General features: G+C 41.2%; 2 protein-coding genes across 2 annotated transcripts; both read right to left on the bottom strand.

The window, feature by feature from the left end:
• Window positions 1-197: 197 nt before the first annotated feature.
• On the bottom strand, window positions 198-11,878 carry znf687a (zinc finger protein 687a). Its single transcript, XM_006804921.3, has 11 exons — window positions 11,823-11,878; window positions 7,011-8,965; window positions 5,903-6,158; window positions 5,642-5,805; window positions 5,346-5,530; window positions 5,067-5,243; window positions 4,816-4,978; window positions 4,490-4,714; window positions 3,616-3,728; window positions 2,453-2,555; window positions 198-2,371 (listed from the first exon to the last, which is right to left on the bottom strand). The coding sequence occupies exons 2-11, from the start codon at window positions 8,958-8,960 to the stop codon at window positions 1,739-1,741; spliced, it is 3,969 nt and encodes a 1,322-aa protein (XP_006804984.1). The 5' UTR covers window positions 8,961-8,965; window positions 11,823-11,878; the 3' UTR covers window positions 198-1,738.
• Window positions 11,879-12,865: 987 nt separating this feature from the next.
• On the bottom strand, window positions 12,866-19,100 carry LOC102785350 (26S proteasome non-ATPase regulatory subunit 4-like). Its single transcript, XM_006804922.1, has 10 exons — window positions 19,013-19,100; window positions 17,993-18,133; window positions 17,794-17,908; window positions 16,502-16,588; window positions 15,897-15,965; window positions 15,573-15,788; window positions 15,241-15,349; window positions 13,876-14,013; window positions 13,399-13,454; window positions 12,866-13,305 (listed from the first exon to the last, which is right to left on the bottom strand). The coding sequence occupies exons 1-10, from the start codon at window positions 19,036-19,038 to the stop codon at window positions 13,135-13,137; spliced, it is 1,128 nt and encodes a 375-aa protein (XP_006804985.1). The 5' UTR covers window positions 19,039-19,100; the 3' UTR covers window positions 12,866-13,134.
• Between the last annotated feature and the right edge of the window lie 1,144 nt (window positions 19,101-20,244).

The raw sequence follows: 20,244 nt of genomic DNA, 5'->3' as shown, positions 1-20,244 counted from the left end.
CAGCTGAAAAAGTATAACAGCTCCTTCAAAAAAGAAAAAAGAAGAAAAAGAAATCCAACATTATGGGGTAAAGGTTGTTGGTTGTTCCCAGTCTAACATGCAGAGCAAGTACAAACAAAATGGGAAGGCTGTGAAAGGAAACCATCAGGTCAACAGAAGACACCAAAACATCAGGACAGAAAATACAAACATCCATCTATGGTTTATGGTTTTATTACATGAAAGTTCATAAATCCACCCTACAGACCTCAGCTGTGAACTCTATTTGATTAAGGTAGGATTACATTTATTGAGAGTATTCTTCAGAAGTGACAAAACCTGAGGAGGTGCAACATTTGTTGAGCTACCAAATTAATAAATCTGCATTACATCTGTACTGAATAAACATCCTCTAAATGGGGTGATAAGGTTTTTTTTTTCTCTAAACAGGATAATCAGGTGTCTCGATCAAACTGGCACTTATTCCTCCTTTCAGATTTTTTTTAGAACACTTGTGTTAAACATGTCTGATTTTGCAGTTTCTCTGAACTGATGAGGATGCTACGTTGACACCTATAGGTGAAAGAACCACGAGAGAACGTGTAGTCGGTTATGGGGAACAAAAGTTTTAATCTTTTAGCAGTTCCAAGGACTTTAGACAAAATACATATATAACAATCCTCCATTTACAGTAATTCCATAAAGCAAGATTTAGGTAAACATATGGCCTGCATACCAAAAAAATAACAATTTCACTTTCCACCTCTTGCTCACTGAATAAATTACTCAATCTGATATAAATACATTCAATTTATAAGGAATTAAACGTGATTTCAATGCATCAGAAAGTTGCACCCCTACAAATAGTGTGTCTGCGAGTCAGATTATTGCTTAACATTTTCCAAAGCATAGTCAAAAGTTCTTAGAAAAATTTCCAGAAATTTTTGGTCCGCATTTATTTCAGTGCAATATGCATCTGCTGCTGCTTTCATTCAGTGATGACACCACCATGATTCTACTATATGCAAGCATATATTGCAAAGTTAAGTGAAAGCTAATGAAAAACTTTCAGCAGTGTGACTCAAAGCAAAATTCAGAGAGAATCTTCTAAAAGTACAAACGTGTACTTTTCCATTTCAGCTCAGTACAGAAATAGTCAGTGAAAATAGTCAAGAAAAGCGAAAGTATCTGTAAATTGAAACTAAAATGTAGAGAAGCCAGCGGCTGCAGCTTAAGCTGGGAATGAACTGAAAGAGACGTCATGCTTTGGAGAATGACTGGCAATAAATTCAAAGAAACGCATCAAAATCACTGCAACAATTTGCTTAAAAAAAATAAAATAAAATAAAAAAAATATTACAAAGAAAAAAGATTTTACAGAAGAAGAAAAACCTCCAAAGTAGGAGGAAAGTATTGAAGTAAAAAAAAAAAAAAAAAAGCATATTCATTAAACGGCCATCGTTATCACAGCACGGTTAGAACAGTGTTCACCGGCCTCTGCAGGCACATGATTGTGAGGGAAACAGACTAAACTCTAATTTCATTACATTAACTAAACACAGAAGCACAGCATTAGATCCTGAGTGTCACAAAAGCTCGTCTGGAACAATGAGAATCGCATCTGAACATTTCACGTTTTCAGACTATATTGGTAATCTTTGGTAAAATCAGAGCAGAACTCGCACTTTAACCGGTACTCGGTAACAGAAAGGCACTTGTGAGTACTCTTAATCATGACATATTCTTCATGTTTGCCATCTCAGATCGTTTTTCCTGCATTCCTCGCATTGATAAAAGCCATACCGTGAGTTCTGAAGTGTGTATTCAGATCTGTGACCTTGTCAAAGTGTTTACCACACACCTTACAGGCCAGTGCTCCCTCCTCCTCTTTCCCCTCTCCTGTGGAGGGCTGAGTGGAGGGTGATGCTGGTGCAGAGCCATTCAGAGAACTCTTATCCTCGTGGTGCCTACTATTTCCAACGGAGGGTGACAGGTGCACACTGGGTGCTTGTTGGGTGTCATTGACCACATCTCTCACTTTGTGGGTGATGAAGCGATGGCGTGACAGTGAGAAGGTGGATGCGAAGCAGGCGCCACACTGGAGACACTGCAGGCCGCCATCGTCCGTGCCTCCGCGCCTGTGCTGGCTGATGTGCTCCAGGAACGCCACCTGCTCCTCTGAGGTGAAGCCGCAGACGGCACACCGAAACCCAGACTCGGGAAGAGAGGACGGAGCGAGAGCTGAGGAGGAAGAGGACCGTAGCTTCTTCCCCGGACTAACTCTGTCTGTGGACTCTTCATTCTGCTCCACCTTCACGGCTCCTCTCCGTCTCTTGCGAGCCCCCAAACTGCTGTCCTGTTCCGATGAACTGTCAGCTTCATCTTCACCACTCTGAGATATCGAGATACAAACTTTAGTAAAAAAAATACTTACTGTTTGACTTCTTGTGTGATCGGATTACCGCTGGCTTACCATTGTGGTTTTCTGGCTTGCAGTTTCTGTGCTGTGCCTCAGCTGAAGGTGCCTCTCCAACATCGTTCTGCTGCTGAAGGTTTTCTTACCTTCAGTGCAAAACCTGCGCGCACGCACACACACACACACCAAATTACAGTCATAAATGTCCTCTGTTATGACTTCATACATTTAAGAGTTTTTAAAGTTAGTATTCAGGAGTTTACAACGAGCTTCCCAAACCTTGCACTGGGGACCAGGGTCTGACAAAAGTATATGAGGTGCCCAAAAACATGAAAGCTTACAGGCTTGTAAGCTTTCATAATTGTGGAACAATTAAACCTTCTGCTCAACAATTTTTGTGTCACCACATGAAATCACATTGCTTCATACACATACCACCTTTAGATTCAACATCTGGAAAAAGTACAATGGCAACATTATTTGAAATGAGTCTGTGTTCATGCTTATCCAATTCCTGGTGAACTCTGCTGTTCACCTGCTTCCTTCCCAATTGCAGCCTACTTCAACAAGTCAGCCTTATTCACATCAAGAAGGATGCAGTTGGGAATTTGGGAGTCTGCAGGGAAGCACACTTGCCTTTGTAAATATGTAACACTAATGGACACAACTGCGGTACCATAAATTAAACATTAAGCAGTGTAGAGTTTACAGTTAGGATGAACCTACAGTGGACATTATATAAGTATATAAATCCCACATTAGGGAGTAATGGCTATGGTGAATCTTCTAAAGCCTACAACATAACCAACACTGTTACCAGCTAGTGGGGGTGTGTTTGATGTGCACCACAACAGAAATCAATAAAATGCTAGTTAATCCTTCAAAAAAAACCAAAAAACAACAAAAAACAACATTGTGGGGTAAAAGTTGTTGGTTGTTCCCAGTCTAACATGCAGAGCAAGTACAAACAAAACAGGAAGGCTATGGCAAACTAATTTTCTGATATCTGTGAGTCCTTATTTTGAGGTTGTGATTATTATTCCTTATACTAAGGTGATGATTGTTATTCTTTCACTAATAAATTCAAAAGCTGCGGTCAAAAAATAACCAGAAATGCATAGGATTGACTGGTACTGAACAGCAGAGTTTTCCTATTTTGTACATTTAACACAAAAGAAAAAATTCCCTGTAAGTAGAGGTTGGATGGGGAAGTTACTCACTGGCAGCGAAAGCTGCGGTTCATGGCTTTGTGCTTATCTCTGATGTGACGCCTCAGACTGGAGGTGGTTGTGAAGGAGCTCTCACATTTGTTGCAGGGAAACTTCTTCAAAATCTACACAAAAAGATTAAAGGATTTGATTAAATTCATTTTAAACCAGTGATTCACAGCCAGGGGTGCAGAGACAGAGAGAATGCAGAAATGTTTTAGATAAATAAGTAATGGCCATGGACAGAGGCGTGCTGATCGATTCAAATATCGATAGTATTAATGTCTACGCTGGTTCAGTATGTATCCCACTGAACTCTGTTAATTATGTTTTTTTCTTCCTTTCCAAAAAAAATGAACTGTGAAAAACCTCTGGGTCAGCTTCTATTGTTTAAATGTGCTATAGATAAAATAGATGTGACAGTCAACACAGAAAGGTTCAAGGTCTCCAAAAACCCAGTTTGAAAATACATGAAAAGCTGAAAGGTTTTATTATGTCAATCAAGTACATATGTAAAACCAAAAACTGTCAAAATAATGTGCTCAAGTATGAATCAGTACTTTGTAACCAGGAGTGTGGATAAACAAATTAGGGGCTCAGACACACTCTCACGTTCACACTTATGGCCAGTTTAGATTAACCTAACATACATATCTTTGGACTGCTGGAGGAAAGCATAGCACCCACACCCTCAGTCCCCCAGCAGCTTTCAAGCCACAACCTTCCTGCTGTGAGGCAACAGCGGTAACCACTGCACCACAAAGCTAACAACAACTTATAAATGCTTAACTGATGTTGAATCTGTAACCATTTCAGATGTGATTATAAATGAACTCATCTGCACATTTATCAGCACACGGTGCTGTGATTTTTGAGGCTTCCAAACCTTGCCGTGCAGTTCACCCATATGGGTAATATAGTCCTCCCGGTCCGTGTAGCGCGTGTTACAAGATGAACACCTCCACCCTGAAGGGGTCTTCATCTTTTCTGGCTTCACCTTTTCTTCTTTGTCTTTACGCATCCATTCATCTCCATCAGAGCTCTCTAATTTCAGAGAAGCACCACCTGGAAGCAAAGGTAGCTCTCCTTTTGATTTGGGAGTCTTGTGGGTCTGATGGAAACAAGAATAAAGTTTAATTTTAAAAAGATTTTTTTTTAAATGAGTAAGTAGAGGACAAGATTTTAGCACTACCTCAACTATAACAGTTATACCTTGAAATGGTCCAGCAGGGAGTTCCTCTGAGAAAACAGCTTGGTGCACGCAGGGCATTTAAACACATGGACCTTTTGATTGGTTAAATGAGTGTCAAAGTGGGCATGCAACAGGGGTCTGTGGGTAAACACTGTGTCACACATGACACACTTATAGATCAGCCTGTGAAGGAAGAAATTCGGGGTAAAGAAACAGAAAGTGATGCAATAAATCCAAGCGTGAACACTCAGACTCTGTGTGCTGCACATACATTGGCTGTCCTTCAGGGAGCCCCGGATGCTGGGCAGTGATGTGGTTCTGAATGCTGGGGGCAGATTTGAAAGCCATGGGGCAGCTGGGACACTTATGGAACATGTCGCAGTGAGCCTGCTGGATGTGAGACTTCACCGAGTTCAGACCTCCAAACACCACCAGGCAGCTAGAACATCTGGAAAAGAGAAAAGTTTAAAAAAAATAAAAATCAGCAGAGTGGAATCATGACTGGTGTAGCAGTGGTTTAATAAACCAATCACATGGGGAGACGTCACACCTGTAGCCAATACGGCGGGAAAAGTGCAAGCAGGTCTCGTCCACATGTGTTCTGAACTGTGCCTGCTTGGCTATGCCCCCACACTCTGGACACACATGTGGAGAGGAGCCTTGATGAATGCGCTGATGAGCTGCTGCACTGCAGCTGTTGGGTAGCAGCATGGGAGGCGAGCACTCGGAGCACGACTGGAAACAGGAGAAGCCAAAAAGGAAAGAATTAAGTTTGAGTCCATTTAGCAAGTCAGAGAAATTTAAATTCAATTACTTGACCCTCTTCCATACACGATGGAGACTTACGGTGCTCTGTGCTGGCTTGATTTCCTGGAAATGTTCGGCTACCTCTTCTTTGCTGCAGAACTGAGCCTGACACTCAGGACATTTGTTACCCGTGTACTGCACTGCTTCTGCTTTCTTAGCTACTGCTTGATGTGCCTGGGGTGCTGCCTTTGGGTTGGTCTGGCCTAAAAGCATGGTGTTGAAAGGATGGAAGAGGCAGTTGAAGCACATCCAAAAATCAAAACAGTGGAGTGGAGACAAAAAAGAAAAACATTCCCATACCAGCTGCTGTTGGTTCCTGCTGGCTGATCATCTGATCCACCGGCACTGGTTTCATGACCAAGTGTGAACACTGCATGATCAGGCCTCTGTCCTTGTGCTCTCTGGCGTGTAACAGCAAGCTGCACTTGTTGAAGAAGGCCAGCCGTTTGGCGCAGTGATTGCAGGTCACCTCGATTCTGAGCGAGCGCCGGTCGTAGTGCTGTGCTAAACTCTGCTCCAGGGCAAAGGCGTCACCGCACTCCAGACACCGGTAACCCTGCAGGGGATCAAACATCCTCTTTCTCAAACTGACATAGAGCTAAAATATTAAACAATGCTACAGCTTTGTTCTAATGAAAAAATACTCACTTTGCATTACATGAGCATGAAAAATAATCCATTGCGAGATATACTGCCCACATTTTCTTTCCTTTTTTTTTCTAATCTAATCTAATTGCTTAGCGCTACAGACTGTATATAAATGATGGATATAGTCACTGTGATGTCACCCGTTGCTTTGTGAAGTCTTGTTTTCAAGCCTGAACTTTAGCATTTAGCTGCCTTGTTTTTGTATTAAAACCAGACGTCACAAGCATCAAGTTTTACACATCTAGGGAACATTCAAGACCAGCTTTTTGAATTCTGACAAAACTGTAAAGGAGTGAAACTGGTATTCTCTCACCATGTTATACACCAGGTGGTGTTGTGTAAGTGAGTGACAAAAATTAACCATGTTGCTGATTAGTAACTAAAGTTGGTAACTTCTTCAGGGTAAAACCACTGAATAAGAGTTTGCTACACTTCTGATTAACTGCTGGCAGAGCACTCTAGGTCAATGTCCCTGCTGGATTTTTAGTCTTCCCTCACAGAGAAGAACTTTCCACATCCTCAGAAGATCTACTCTCATATGTGAACAGTCAGTGACGACATTTAACTCCAGATCCTCTATCAATGACAATCACCTCTCTGTTGTTGTTCGCATTTCCACCTCAGACATTTAATCTGACTTTAATGCACTTCAATGAGAAAAATCGAATCTGTTTTGGGCTTGAACAAGAAAAAGAAGCTGAAATCAAATGCTTCATTTAGCTCCTGACCAACTAATTCTTTAATTTCTAAGAGAGCTTACCTGCGCAGGTAGAGAAATGCCCCACTCTGCAGGAAGAGGGGCGCTCAGATTTGGTTTATAACTGGGCAGCAGGTTCTTGTTATTCAGGATTTTGTTGAAGGCTTCCACTAAGTTGGTCTGGCTCTTTGATATGATGGCCCCAGTGCTGTTGACTATAGATGCTGGCCTGCTGCTGCTTTGAGGGGGCAGCAGAGGTAAAGAAGCAGGTAGTGTCACCCCACTGTTGAGAGTTTTTTGGCCCAGGGTGCGCAGGTTGCCTGTACTCGCACTGACTCTGGAGGAGGAGGTAGTAATAGAGGGCAGAGCTGCAGTTTTTGTGATGTTCACTGCTGTGGGGGAAACTTTAGGCCTGGCGTCAGCGGGGGTTTTCTCTCTAACTGTACTCACACCTTCTAGTGTGGCAGCGCAGGCATCCTGCAGCATCTCCACTGCAGTCAGCTGACTTTCTTGTGGTAACTCCCTTTTGGCTCTTGTGTTATGACGCTGTGGTGATGGTTTTGGAGCAGTCACACCCTTACTGGTGGCTCTTCCGCTTCTTTTAGGCGCCACACCAGTGACAGTCCTTGTGATGCTGCCTGTGGGCATTTTGATTTTAACTTTGAGTGGTCGCAGTGGAGGTGAAACCGTCTCTGTGGTGCTTGCAGCATCCTCAGTGTCAGCATCAGACTTCTCCGTGTCTAAATTTTCCCCATCTCCATCCACCTTTTCACCCATTCCTTCACTGTTACCCGGCTTGTCTTGCTGACAGTCCTCACTCTCCATGTGCTCCTCCTGATGGTGGAAATCGTCATGGTTTGCAGTTAGAGCTGCTGTTGAGCCAGGATCAGGGCTGCTGCTTCTATTTTGGAGTAAAAACCCTGTCTCACTGGGTGGTGGGCTCTCAGGCGACTCCCTCTCATCAATCACATGTTCTGGGTATTTCTCCTCTTGGACTGATGCAGAGCTGGTGCTAACATGTGGGAGGCGGTCCTGGGAACTTTTAGGTGAGGGTGGAGAGCTTGGTGTGGTAGGCAGCCCATCCTCCTCGTGTTGGGGTTTTGGTTTTCTGGAAAAAGTGAGCTTAGGAGGATCAGAAGGTCTCGTTTCAGGAGACCCAAGAAAAGTAGGTGGTAATTTTGCTCTGTATTTAAACTTAGGAGGTGGGGCGATTACAGATTCTGGGCTCTCCTGGATCACCAGCTCTGGTTCTGAGTCATCTTCATCTGTGTGCATAACATGCTTGATTCCAGTTTCAACGCTGTCATTTTGTAGTGACGGTGATGATAGTGTATTATCTCTGAGACAGGTTTCATCCTGCTGAGGGGAGTGAAGAGAAAGGTGATCACTGACAGAGGCTGGGGAAGGAGGAGACAATGGGGTGGGAACACCAGTGGTTGGCGACTTGAGGTGGAGAAGGGGCCTTAAACTGTTCATAACATCAACCGCATGCTGGGAAGATCCAGGCTCAGGCCTTTTATCGGTTTCACTGTCACTTTCACTCAGTGTGGACCTCAGAGGTGAAGCCTCGTGCCATGCTTCTGTGCTAGACTGTCCCTGCCGGCTGGAGGGAGATTCCTCAAAGCCATTAGTCGTCTCACCCTCCACAGCAGACTCAGAGGGGAGTCTGGGACAAAGCTGTGAAGTGATGTCATCCAACTTAACGTGCACAGGAGAGGCTAAGGCACTGCTTGAAGGATTGTCTGTTTTATCCCTGGCAGACTTCTCTTCCTCTTCAAAAGACTCTGACCGCACTGTGTTCTTAACAATAACACTGACCACAGGAGGCTCACTTTGAGGGGCAGGAGAGTCGGCAAACCTTGAAGGAGATCCACTCTCTCTCCCATGCACGTTAGTCTGGGCCTCATCCCGTTCCTCGTCTGGACTGGACTGAATGGCCTCTTTGGCATCAATGTCAGGAATGTCAAACGCTGCCAGCAAATCATCAAAGTCTGGGGTCTTCATATCCCCCATTGCCACTGCACGCAAAACCAATTAAAGCAACAAATGAGTTGGAACAACTGATTAATTTAGTCAGGACAAGCTGACACAGATAAACTACAAAGGTTACACATTTATGAAGATGAATATATATTAATATACACTGATAAAGCTGCTCCTTATAAAATTCCAATAAACTACATGTTCTATATTTACTAATCAGAAGAGAATCCCTTAGTGTTTGTTAGATTACACATATAACCCTAACCCACATTAAACTGTAACTATAATGCTGGTAAAATGAAAGTTCAAAGCATTTAAACGTAGCATTCAGCTGAAAAAACTAATACAGCTTGTTTTTTTTAATACTGAAGGTTTCTTTGTTTTCTGTACCCTTTTTAAACAATTTACACAGAATTCTTTACCAAAAAAGGAGAAAAACAGGAAATTAGTTGTTGGCAGTGCTTCGATGCCTCTAAGGTCTTTCTGTTGGTTGTATAATGTCCATGTAAAAGCTACAGATTATGTGTAATACTCTGTGGAATTTTTATTGTTTTTAAATCTCAGCCACCAAATGCACTGCCACCAGAAAAATCCCATATGTGATATTTGTTTCACCAGTAAAGTAAAAAAAAAGAAAAAAAGAAAAGAAATCTGCACATTTGCTGCAGATTTGTCAGCTGCACATCCATGATGTGAATCTCCTGTTCCACCACATCCCAAAGTTGCTTTAGATTGAGATTGGCTGTGGAGGTCACTTGAGCACAGTGAACTCCCCATCCTGCTCAATAACCAGTTTGAGATGATCTGAGTGGTGGTCCTACTGGAGGCAGCCATCAACAGATGGGCATAAAGAAAATATCCCCCATAACATTAAACCACTACCAGTAGCTTAAATTGCTGATACAGGACAGGATGGATCCATGCTTTCATGTTGTTTAGCTCAAATTCCGACCTAACCAACTAAATATCGACACAGACAGCATTTTTCTAATGTGTTGTCCATTTTCGGTGGTCAATTTTAGCCTCAGTTTCCTGGTCTTAGACAGGGTAGCACTCAGAGTGGTCTTCTGCTGCTGTAGCCTACCTGCTTCAAGGTTCAGTTTGTTGTGCACTCAGAGATGCTCTTCCGCATACCTTCGTTGTATTAACCAGTTATTTTTGGTTACTGTGTCCTATAGGGGTGGGGGGAAAAAATCGATACTATGTAGTATCGTGATATTTTGTTTGCTAATAATGTATCGATACAGGGACAGCAGAAATCAATATTTTGTTACAAAAAAAGTTTTTGTGGACTGGAACATGCTCTGACTTCAGAGCATGTTGATCAGCTCCTTTTTCTGAGCAAGAATCCTGACATTCCTTCACTGTCCAAATGTGTTTAACTTTTTTTTGGCCGATATAAATATGACAGTTTACTTATTTTAATTTAAGACATGTTTTATTTTAATTAAGTTTAATACTTTTTTATTTAATGTAAAATTATATTTTGCTTTAATTTACTTTCAAATTCTTCAGTTGCTGAAGGGGCTGCATAGTTTTCATAAATTTCATAGTTCAGAATAGCTATAATTGTACCAGATGGTTGCATTCAGTTAAGTTGGACTAGACTGTAATACAAACCGTTCAGTTTGTCAACAATAAAACTGACTGAAATGAGAGAAAGACTGAGTGTGAGACTTTCATATTAGATAAAATGAATATTGATAAAGTTTACCTTTATGTACAAATCTGAATATCGCAAAATATTTAAAAAATTGCAATAATATCGTATCGTGCGTTAAGTATTGTGATAATATGGTATCGTGGGATGTATGGTGATTCCCACCTCTAGTGTCCTACCTATCAGCTCAAAGCAGTCTGGCCATTCACCTCTGACATCAACAAGACATTTTCACACAGAGAACTGCTGCTCACTGATTATGTTCTCTTTTCTGGAACATTCTCTGTAAACCCTAGAGATGGTTGCGTGGAAAAATCCTAGCAAATCAAATCATCTAAAATACTCAGAGCATGCTGTCTAACACCATCAACCACGCTACATGCTAGGTCACTTATTAAATCAATTCATTCTGATGCTCAGTTTGAATTTCAGCAGGTCGTACCGAACATGTCCGCGTGCCTCTATGTGCTGAGTGCTGTCACGTGAGAGGCTAGATGGCTATTTGCATAAAAGAGCAGTAGAACGGATGTACCTAATGAAGTGGTCGAAGTGTATGCGCTTAAAGTATTGACCAAAATTTGATTGCAATTTTTAATGAATGAATTATTTGCTCTTCTAGACAATAAAACGCGTATAAACACTTACCTGTACTTCACATATCTCAATATCACCATGTCCAAATTACACATTTATATGAATGCATGGTTTGACTGTACCTATTCACTTCAGACTCTCAAAAGTAAAAAGCAATTAAATCCAAAACAGCGTTAAACTTTAGGTTAAAGATTTGGGATACTATTTCTACTTGCTTTAAACACGCAAACTTCTGTTTTTGTCCATAACAGCTTGCAGGTTTACGCTGACTAAAATCGAAAACAGTTGGCATGAAAAGGGGTTAGTCAAAGCAAAACTACAAGAGGAGAGACTCTACCGGTGCAGAACAGCACATTTAAAAAAGAAAAACACGGAAACTACTGCACAATTCTCACACCATCAAGTCAAACTTCACAGTCGTTTTTGCAACAAGTGTGTGCTACTGCTAACAGCTAGCTACTTTAGCAGTTACCTGCTAGCTGGCCTTCCTAATGAAAACACACCAACTCTCCTTAAGCAGTCCAAATAACTGGAGCAGTGCAGCACTCGGGTATGCGGGCTCTAATCCATCTTATCCGCTGCGTGTTAAGTGTGCTAGCATTAAAGAGGACACGAGAACTGTAATTTAATTATGTTACCTGCAAGTTAGCGAAGTTGGTTCCTCACTTTGCACTTGGTCTCATACGTGTTTGCGTCATCAAATGCGACGGTGAGCTACTGCACCAAATAAAACTCAGACGTCAGAAAGTGCCCTCTGTTATCTCCACGTACCTTTACTATCTTATCTCCCACAAAAGAAAACAACTAAAAAATAATTCTGTTATCGACTTCGTCTTATTTACGCACTATGATGTGATTCACAGCATTTTAACATACAATATCATCAGTCCATTAGGTGCTTGTTCAGGTAATTGTTATCGTAAATATCGAATCAGCTAATCATATGGCAGCGGCTAAATGCATGTAGGCACGTAGACAGGTTCAAGACGACCCGCTGGAGTTCGACCCCACCATCAGGTTGGGGAAGAAATGTAATGTTATTTCAGAAACTGCTGACCTACTAAGATTTACCGCACAATCATAGGGTTCACAGTGGGCCGCTGTTCTGAGTGAAAATGTCTTGTTGATGTCAGAGTGCCCAGACTTCTTTGGGATTGTAGGAAAGCAACAACATCAGAAATGATCAATCCTTAGAACTAAGATATGTAGAAGAGTACCTCTAAAGACAGAACATGCCAAAGCTTAAAGCAGATGGGCAACAGCAGCAACACTGGGCGCCACTCCTGTCCGCTAAGAGCAAAAAAACTGAGGCTTCAATTCATACAGGTTCACTAAAATTGAATCCCAGATTCAAAAACGTTGCCTGGTCTGATGAGCAGGATATTTTCTTTATGACCCCAACATTTCCATTCTGATGACTGCTTCCAGCAGGGCAATGCACCGATGCAAAATTGAGATCATGGATGTGAAGCTGACAAGTCTGCAGCAATTGTGTGATCATTTTGATATGGACCAAAATCTCTGAGGAATGTTTCCTGCAAAAGGGAATCCAACCTGTACTAATAAGTTGTACAATAAATAAATAAATATTTCAATTATATTTTTAAATGGAAGTGTATGCAAGTATCAGGCAAACATTTATTTCTAGTTTGTGCAAGGACATTAAAAACTGTAAATAAACTTTTGAATTCTGGAAATTTATTGAGGAAATCTGTCCATGTAACCATGTAACTTAGTTACATCACAAACAAAAAATCAAGATAACACAAGTCCTGAACACAGAAGGGTTAACATCAGAAGAGTACATAAAAAAGGCAAATGTTTAGAGTTTACACAGCTATATAAACAAAAGGTGAACAAACTGTTTCCTGTTCTGAGGAGAATGACGCTATGGTGAATAACACACACAGAGCAATTCTCATCCTTTATTTATAACACTGTGCATTATGCTCATTTCTTTTTCTCCTCGTCCTTCTTGGCGTCGGGTTTAGAGCCCGTTTGGGAAGCTAGAGAGCCCATGGCATTACGAATGGCCTCGTTGTTGGGGTCGACCCCAGGAAGGTTTTCTAAAACACTCTGGAGGAACTCCGGATCCTGCATAACATCATAATCCTCTTCATCCTGAGCAGAGGTTTTTAAATAAATAAATATATAAGGTTTTTGTTTTTAGTGTGATGAAAACTTTGATTTCAAACCACAGTTGCTTATATTCACCTTAGCTTCACTGGAGTCGATGTCAGCACCTGTATCCATGTCCTCAGCACCAAACTCTGCAGAACAAATGAAAGCAGTGATGTCTGTGCATAACAAAAAGGGGACTGAAAGTAATTGTAGTTGTTTTAACCTGAAAATTTTAATAGGAAAAAACAATTTTTAAAAAGGTCTAAAATTTGAATTTTTTTCCCCTCAGTTAGCTCAAGTTATACCCAAGTTGTACATTAACACTACCTTCATAAATATCTAACTAAAACTCTTTGGGGACTTGATGACCTACAAGCCAAATCTGGTATTTTCGTACAGTAATCCAGCGCTGTAGTCATTTTTTCACCCCAAATTTACAGGTGAACTCTAGATACAAGTTAATACAAATTATGCACGTAACATATACAGAGCACTTATAAGTTATGAACCCTCTATAATAATTTGCTGACTGGCTGTAGTAAAAGAAGAAGAAAAAAAATGTAGGTAAACCTGCTCCTGCTCCCTGCATGGACATCTGCAGAGCATAGGCGATCTGCTCATCCTCTGTCATGCGGCTAAAGTCTGGTAGGGCAGGTGTGGCCGAGTCTGTATGTGGAACAGACATCTTCAGCAAGGCATCCTCAGACTCTGAAGCAGACAAAAAAAGAATATGTTGCATGTATGTCACACAGTGGAAAATTGTGTTTTTATATTTTGTTTTGGGATCAGACTGTGTGTTGGTACATAGTGTCGATTCTATTTGCATGTTTTTATTGGAATAGTGATATTGCATGTTTTTTTATTGATATTCCTATTGCATGATTTTATCCCCATATTTATAGTGTGTGTTTGGTGTTGTTGTATAGTATTTTTATTCCACTGTGTATTAAGCGGACAGTTGTAGGCACCTGTGAGGTGGGGGCGTTCCCCGAGGTGGCCTATTAGCCGCCAAACGGACTTAAGGGAGATAGTGAGCACAAAGACGGCAGAGGAGAAACACACGAGAAGCGAGGAGCACGAAACAAAACGTGTGCAGCCCAGCACCTGCAAAGAAAGACCGGCCTGCCTGTGGGGCGTCACGAGATATCCGACGATCGGCCAGCATAACCCGGCGATCCAGTCCAGACGGACGAAATAGCAACAGTGGGAGGCGACGCGTGAAATCCACAGTAGGGCAGGGGGACGCCTCTGCCTGCATTTGTGAGTATCACTTTCCCACTGTTGGGCGCTAGGCGTAGCTTTGCCGGGGGAGGGTAACAGCGGCTGCGCCGACAACGTTGCTGGCCCGTGTCTGTTGTTTCAGGGCAGGGCTGCGAGGGAGGCCGTGTGCAGGTGCGGAGAGTGGCTGGACTGCACGGCCGCGCACCGTCAGGCGGAGATAGGAGCCTCCTCCCTGGTCTGCTGCTGGCGAGTTTTACCATCCCGGAAGAGGAGTTCCTCTCCTGTCTCTTCCAGCTAAGGAACATTTGCCCGCATGTGTGTGGCTGGACAAGAGGGAATATAGGACTCTGGGGGGGGAAGTTTTTACCATACAAAAAACATTCATTTAGTTTTGGTTTTTAGTGTATAGTTATTCCTGCCGGCAGGGCTTTTAGCAGGTTGCGAACATTATTTTTATTGTATAGCGGGGATTTTAGCCTGTATTTGAGGGTTCGGACTGTGTTTTATCCTAAAAATAAATGGTGTGTTTAAAGCTGGCTTAGCTTCTGTTCTCCGAGCGCTGACCCACTCACTCCCTTTCTGCTTGTATATATACGGACGTGGTGGTTAAGATTTAGGTCCACCAGTTTAGCGGCTACATGTATACACTCAGATCACTCGTTACTGAGGGAAAACGGGCAGCAATGGGCATCTATGAATGCAATGTTTTCTCACCATCTGCAGCTGGGGAGGAAATGCCAGCTTCAGCAGCTGATGCAACAGCGGCTCTGCGAGCTTCATCCTCCTGTCGCTGTCTCTGCTCCTCCATGGACACACGCAGAGCCTAGTGAGAAGAGCAGGAGACAAAACAAAAATTACTTCCTAATGAAACTCATTGAGTCTTACAACTGTGCAGAAAAAAGCAAAGAAAAGGCAGAAAATATAATGAAGAAAGACTAAAATAGATCATTTGAAGAACTTTTAATGTAGTCACAAAAAGTTGTGGCTATATTAAACTGCACAAACTATACAAACAAAAACAAAAATTATGTCCTGTGTTCACTCACCAAAGCCAGCTCAGGGTCTGCACTGGGATCTACTCCAAACTCAAAGTCACTGGCACCCAGACCCAACATGGCACCACCCTCTCCTGCCAGAATGGGTGAGGACAGCAGGGCATCGGCAAGACTGGGACCCGGGGGTACTGTGACCAGATGGGAACCTGCTCCCTCTTTGCCATTCAGCGTGTTGATGAAGGCTGTCAGCTTCTCTGTGTTCATCGCCTGCGGGCAGAGCAGAAGTTAAGAGGTGCATGTGGTTCTGACGACAATATATACACTAAAATGTTTGAGTGGGTTATAAGCTCAGAAGGTTAAAAAAAATAAAAATACCTCCTCTCCAAAGTTAATGACATCAACATTGACCTTTTCTTTCTTCAAACGCTTTGCCATTTTGATCAACTACAAAAAGAGAGAAACACTTGAGTTAAAACAAACACTAATTTATCAGGCGCGTCATACATTTATAAGTTCAACATTGACATCAGAGACCACTTAGCTAACGAACTGGTGTCTGTTTAAGGAAACAGCAACACTAAAGGAGCTGTTGAAGCAGCTTCAGCTCCCAGGCCAAGATTTGAAGACTTTATGTTCTTTAAAGCAACAGAATCGCTCTGTGAGGTACATTTCCTTTGTAAACAATTCAACCGATGCTGTAACATTGAGATTGTGGCCTACATGCTGTGAGATAGTAATGTTTGATGTCAAGTTTGTCACGTCTTTCGTAACCTTAAGATACGATACTGCTGTCCAACTAGTGATTTCAGAGTAAACTCAGTTAACTGTAATATAAACTGATTGCTTTCCAGATGCTAGTCTGAAACAGCTGCAAGTCTTCTCACTGGTTATCTTAACCAAGGTGGGGGAAAGCAACACTTTTTGAGCAATACATGAACCCTAATAAGATAATAATAACTAATAATAAGAGTTTGGCTTACTTCTTTTTCGTTGTCACACACTGGGCTGCCAACAAACGCAATTATTCGCATCTTGTGGTTTTTGCCCTGTCTGTGCTTCAGTGCCAACTACAGACAGAAAGACAGAACATTAAAAAAGAGAAACAAACACATACAAAATAAAATGCATCTGTGTGATTTTCTGTGTGTGAACATAAAAACAGAAATGGCAGAATAGCATTTACCAACATCAATACAATCAGTACCACTGATAACAACTGCATGAACTTTTAGCAATACAGCCAAATGTGTTTAAAAAAAACAACCAAACACACAAAAAACCTTTTGAAATATCCAAATTGCTTTCGTTAAATTTAGGGAACAATTTCAAGTTGCAAACTACACTGAAAGTATCAAATGGAATTTCAAGGAAACCTGTGGAAAGCTGCCCTTTTTCACAAGTCTGTAACACTTATGCTGGATTCAGACTTCGGCACTGAGTCAGGTGAGGTTTGTGGCATAACCTAAATAAGTGGCCCACGTTTTTGCTGATACTTATACTGATGCTATGATTATTATTCCTTATATTGAGACGATTATCGTTATTCTCTCACTAATAAGTTTAAAGACTGTGACCAAAAGTAGCCATAAATGCACAGGAGGATTCGAGAATGCTGAACAGACTAATCACAATAATTGTATGTGGGCTGGAATTTCTAGGGAGCTGCACATCAGGGTTTCAGGAGGGTTTGTCATTATGACGTAGCTACGACGTAGATTAACACAAATCCCCAGTTTGTTTGTTTTGCTCCTCTCACAATCTTCTTGTTACTTTAAGCCTTTCCAACTCAAGCTCTTGTACTGCAGTCGAGCTCACTCCTTACGTCCGTTCTTCCTGATTGCTTTCTTGCTCGTACAAATTAAATAACAGAGTACAACTTAGCCTTTCCTGCACTGTCGAACCCACAACTTCTTCTGCAATGGCCACATCGGCCTCCTTTTTTTGAAACACTAGGCTCTGTTTTGTCTAATATTTACTACACTAACTGGGCTTAAGAACCTTTACTTCAAAATATCCTGCAATTCTGCAAACCCAGCAGCTCCTCACTTAGACAACAAAATTTGCTACTGTATCCATTAATTTAAAAGGACCTCACTAAAGCTGCAGAGAGCAACAACAACACTATTAGTCCAGAGTTTTTAATCAAACTCTGGACTAATGATCCATCCACATGTCTTAAAACGTCACTGCATTCAAGCATTTCTACTTGTATATTGTGTGTCCAGCAATAAGACCAAGATAGCAGTTGTTGTATGATAAAAATCAAACTCACATGCGCTACCCTGATACCGGTGCAGAAGCTAATGTTTCCACATGGCTGCACAGCATGCAGCTTCGACAGTATCCTCCCCGTATCCGGAGTCAGCGTGGTCAGCACCTCACAGTTGCTGCAGAGCGAATCACAACACTTGTGTTATCATAGGTTTTATCCCATCTTAAACCTCAGTATACTGAAGTGGATTGCTGCTTACTTTGCCATGGAGATGAGGCCCACGTTGTTTTCAGGGTTGCTTCGAGTCTTTGAGTGACATACGATGTTAACAGCATCCTGCTGAGCCTGCAGCCGAGTGGGTAGAAAGTCTCCATTTCGCATGTACTCACTGTTGTCCACACTAAGGAAATTTAAAGTAGATTATTTAAAATAAAAGCACTTGTTCAATGTAAATGAATGATATAAGTCAAATAACATAAATATTGCTTGTGAAAAGAGGCCAAAAACAATATCATCAGGATTTTTCCTGCTCAAAATTGGCATTTAAAGGTTGATTATGCAAATAAACGAATCTAAAACCACTCAAATTCTTTAAAGAAAAAAAATGCCTTAAAAAAATAAAAACAATTTTTTTAGGCAGCTTCTTGGACATAGCAGCTACTATATAAATGTTTACAATTTGGGCTTTGTAAAATTAGGATTTTACCGACTTCATATAGAAATAAATACAATGTTTTAATAACAATGTTTGAAAGCCTTTTATTGTCTCAAAGGATGAGTTATGTTACGTTAAAAGATAGAGGTCTAATTTAAGGAAAGCGATAGCATTCATCTTTGTTTACTGCGTTGGCGAAATGTATGTTTTCATATTGACAGTAGCCTTTTGATTTGTTAGCGGGCTAATGCTAACGTATTAAACTGCTTTTAATCTACCGCCAGAAGCAACCTAAAAATTACAGCTAGATTAAATTCAAGTTGGGTAGAAACGATATGAATTAAACTACAAATATACAAGCAGTAGCATCACCAGGTCCTGATTATAGAGCTGCTGTTCAGCTAACGATGATTGCTTTGAGCTGCTGGCTAACGTTAGGTTGTGCAGTGACTCAGGGAATAGACGGACTTCATTAATTCCTAAACAAAGCGAGAAAAACACGTCCAAAATAATTTATATAAACAGCGCCAAAATGAAACACATTCAGCTTTTCATGTCACGGGTTCATTTAAACAAAGCTAGCACTCAAAAGTGTTCATTTTCAACATAATTCAAATTCCTTACCAGACCATAGTGCTTTCAAGCACCATCTTGGCGTCTGCCGTTTACTACGTCATCGTGATGCTTTGTGGGTAATGAAGTTAAATCGAAATTTGTCCGATAAAGCCAAATCTTTAAATTTTATATTTCTTGCTGTGTACAATCTACGGATTCCATAGCGTATAGGAGCTTGTTTTCGATTCTGAAAAATAAATACATAAAATTGCCAGTCAGAAAGAAATTTTAAGCTATTATCTCAAAATTTCAATTTCAATTGCTGGTACAGTGAGCTGGAGTGCCCGACTGTTATAAGCTGTTATAAACTAAAGGAAAACAGGTTAAATTATACCGAGATAATTAAAATCTTTACATTGCATACAATTTAGAAAAGATGTAAGAAGAAATAATGGTTTTACATTGTTCATATTTCATTGTGCATGCTGCAACAGCTTGCTGTGGTTTTCTTAATTGCACTTAATATGTAATAGGAAAAAATTCACACACACACACTCACACATCAAAGCCCCCATTAGTTCATATTTCCAGTTTAAAAAAAGAAAAAGAAACCGTCCACAGTCCAGTGGAAAGAAAGCAGGTCAACCGATGTTGGCCTTGCAAATAAAAGTGGGTTAAACATCCTAAAGTGGGGTCCAAATCATCCAGAGGCAGAAGATTTCACAACTCGGATGCAAGGTATGAGATATGCATTTCTCTGTAAAAAAAAAACTTAGAAGCTCGAAACCTTGACATTATTCACCTGACAGTGACTGAATGACCATGAAATTATATCAAAATAACTCACTATCTTCACTGATACTAAACGGTTCAACCTTTAGGTGAAAATAACTGTACTCTTAATGTCTGCAACATGCTACACACACACACACACACACTTGTGACTTATTTCATCTTCCACTTGTGCAGATCTCTAAGGGAAAGTTTTGGTCTTCCCAAAAAAGACCAACACAGGTCATGTGAAACTCCTTACATCTAAAAACAGTTGCAATTCTCTGAGTTCCTGTCTGCGATCAGACAGTGCAAACAAAGTTTGTTCATTTCAGTGTTTCAAGAACAGTTTGTCCCAGTTTCTAGCATCTGGAACACCTGTTTAGATCCCTCACTGATATTACCAGGAACAATGTGCTCTTTCCCAATTTGGAGCAAAACAATAAATGAACTTTTGGTCTTTAACATTAAGTCAGTCGACGTCATCCAGGTGCAAACTGGAAAGATAAAGCCAGTTCCTGTTGCTGTCA

The sequence above is a fragment of the Neolamprologus brichardi genome, chromosome 11 (assembly GCF_056152115.1).
Source record: "Neolamprologus brichardi isolate AB-2024 chromosome 11, ASM5615211v1, whole genome shotgun sequence".
Classification (NCBI taxonomy): domain Eukaryota; kingdom Metazoa; phylum Chordata; class Actinopteri; order Cichliformes; family Cichlidae; genus Neolamprologus; species Neolamprologus brichardi.
This window is presented reverse-complemented; position numbering and strand designations above follow the sequence as displayed.

Coding starts and splice junctions, on each gene's coding strand:
- LOC102785350 (XM_006804922.1), bottom strand. CDS start 19,038: ATGGTGCTTGAAAGCACTATGGTCTG. Junction 18,134..19,012: donor CTTGAAAGCACTATGGTCTG/GTAAGGAATTTG, acceptor AAATTTCCTTAG/TGTGGACAACAGTGAGTACA. Junction 15,789..15,896: donor TCATTAACTTTGGAGAGGAG/GTATTTTTATTT, acceptor CTCTGCCCGCAG/GCGATGAACACAGAGAAGCT.
- znf687a (XM_006804921.3), bottom strand. CDS start 8,960: ATGGGGGATATGAAGACCCCAGACTTTGATGATTTGCTGGCAGCGTTT. Junction 5,244..5,345: donor TCCCGCCGTATTGGCTACAG/GTGTGACGTCTC, acceptor TCTCTTTTCCAG/ATGTTCTAGCTGCCTGGTGG. Junction 3,729..4,489: donor TGGGTGAACTGCACGGCAAG/GTTTGGAAGCCT, acceptor CTTTTTGTGTAG/ATTTTGAAGAAGTTTCCCTG.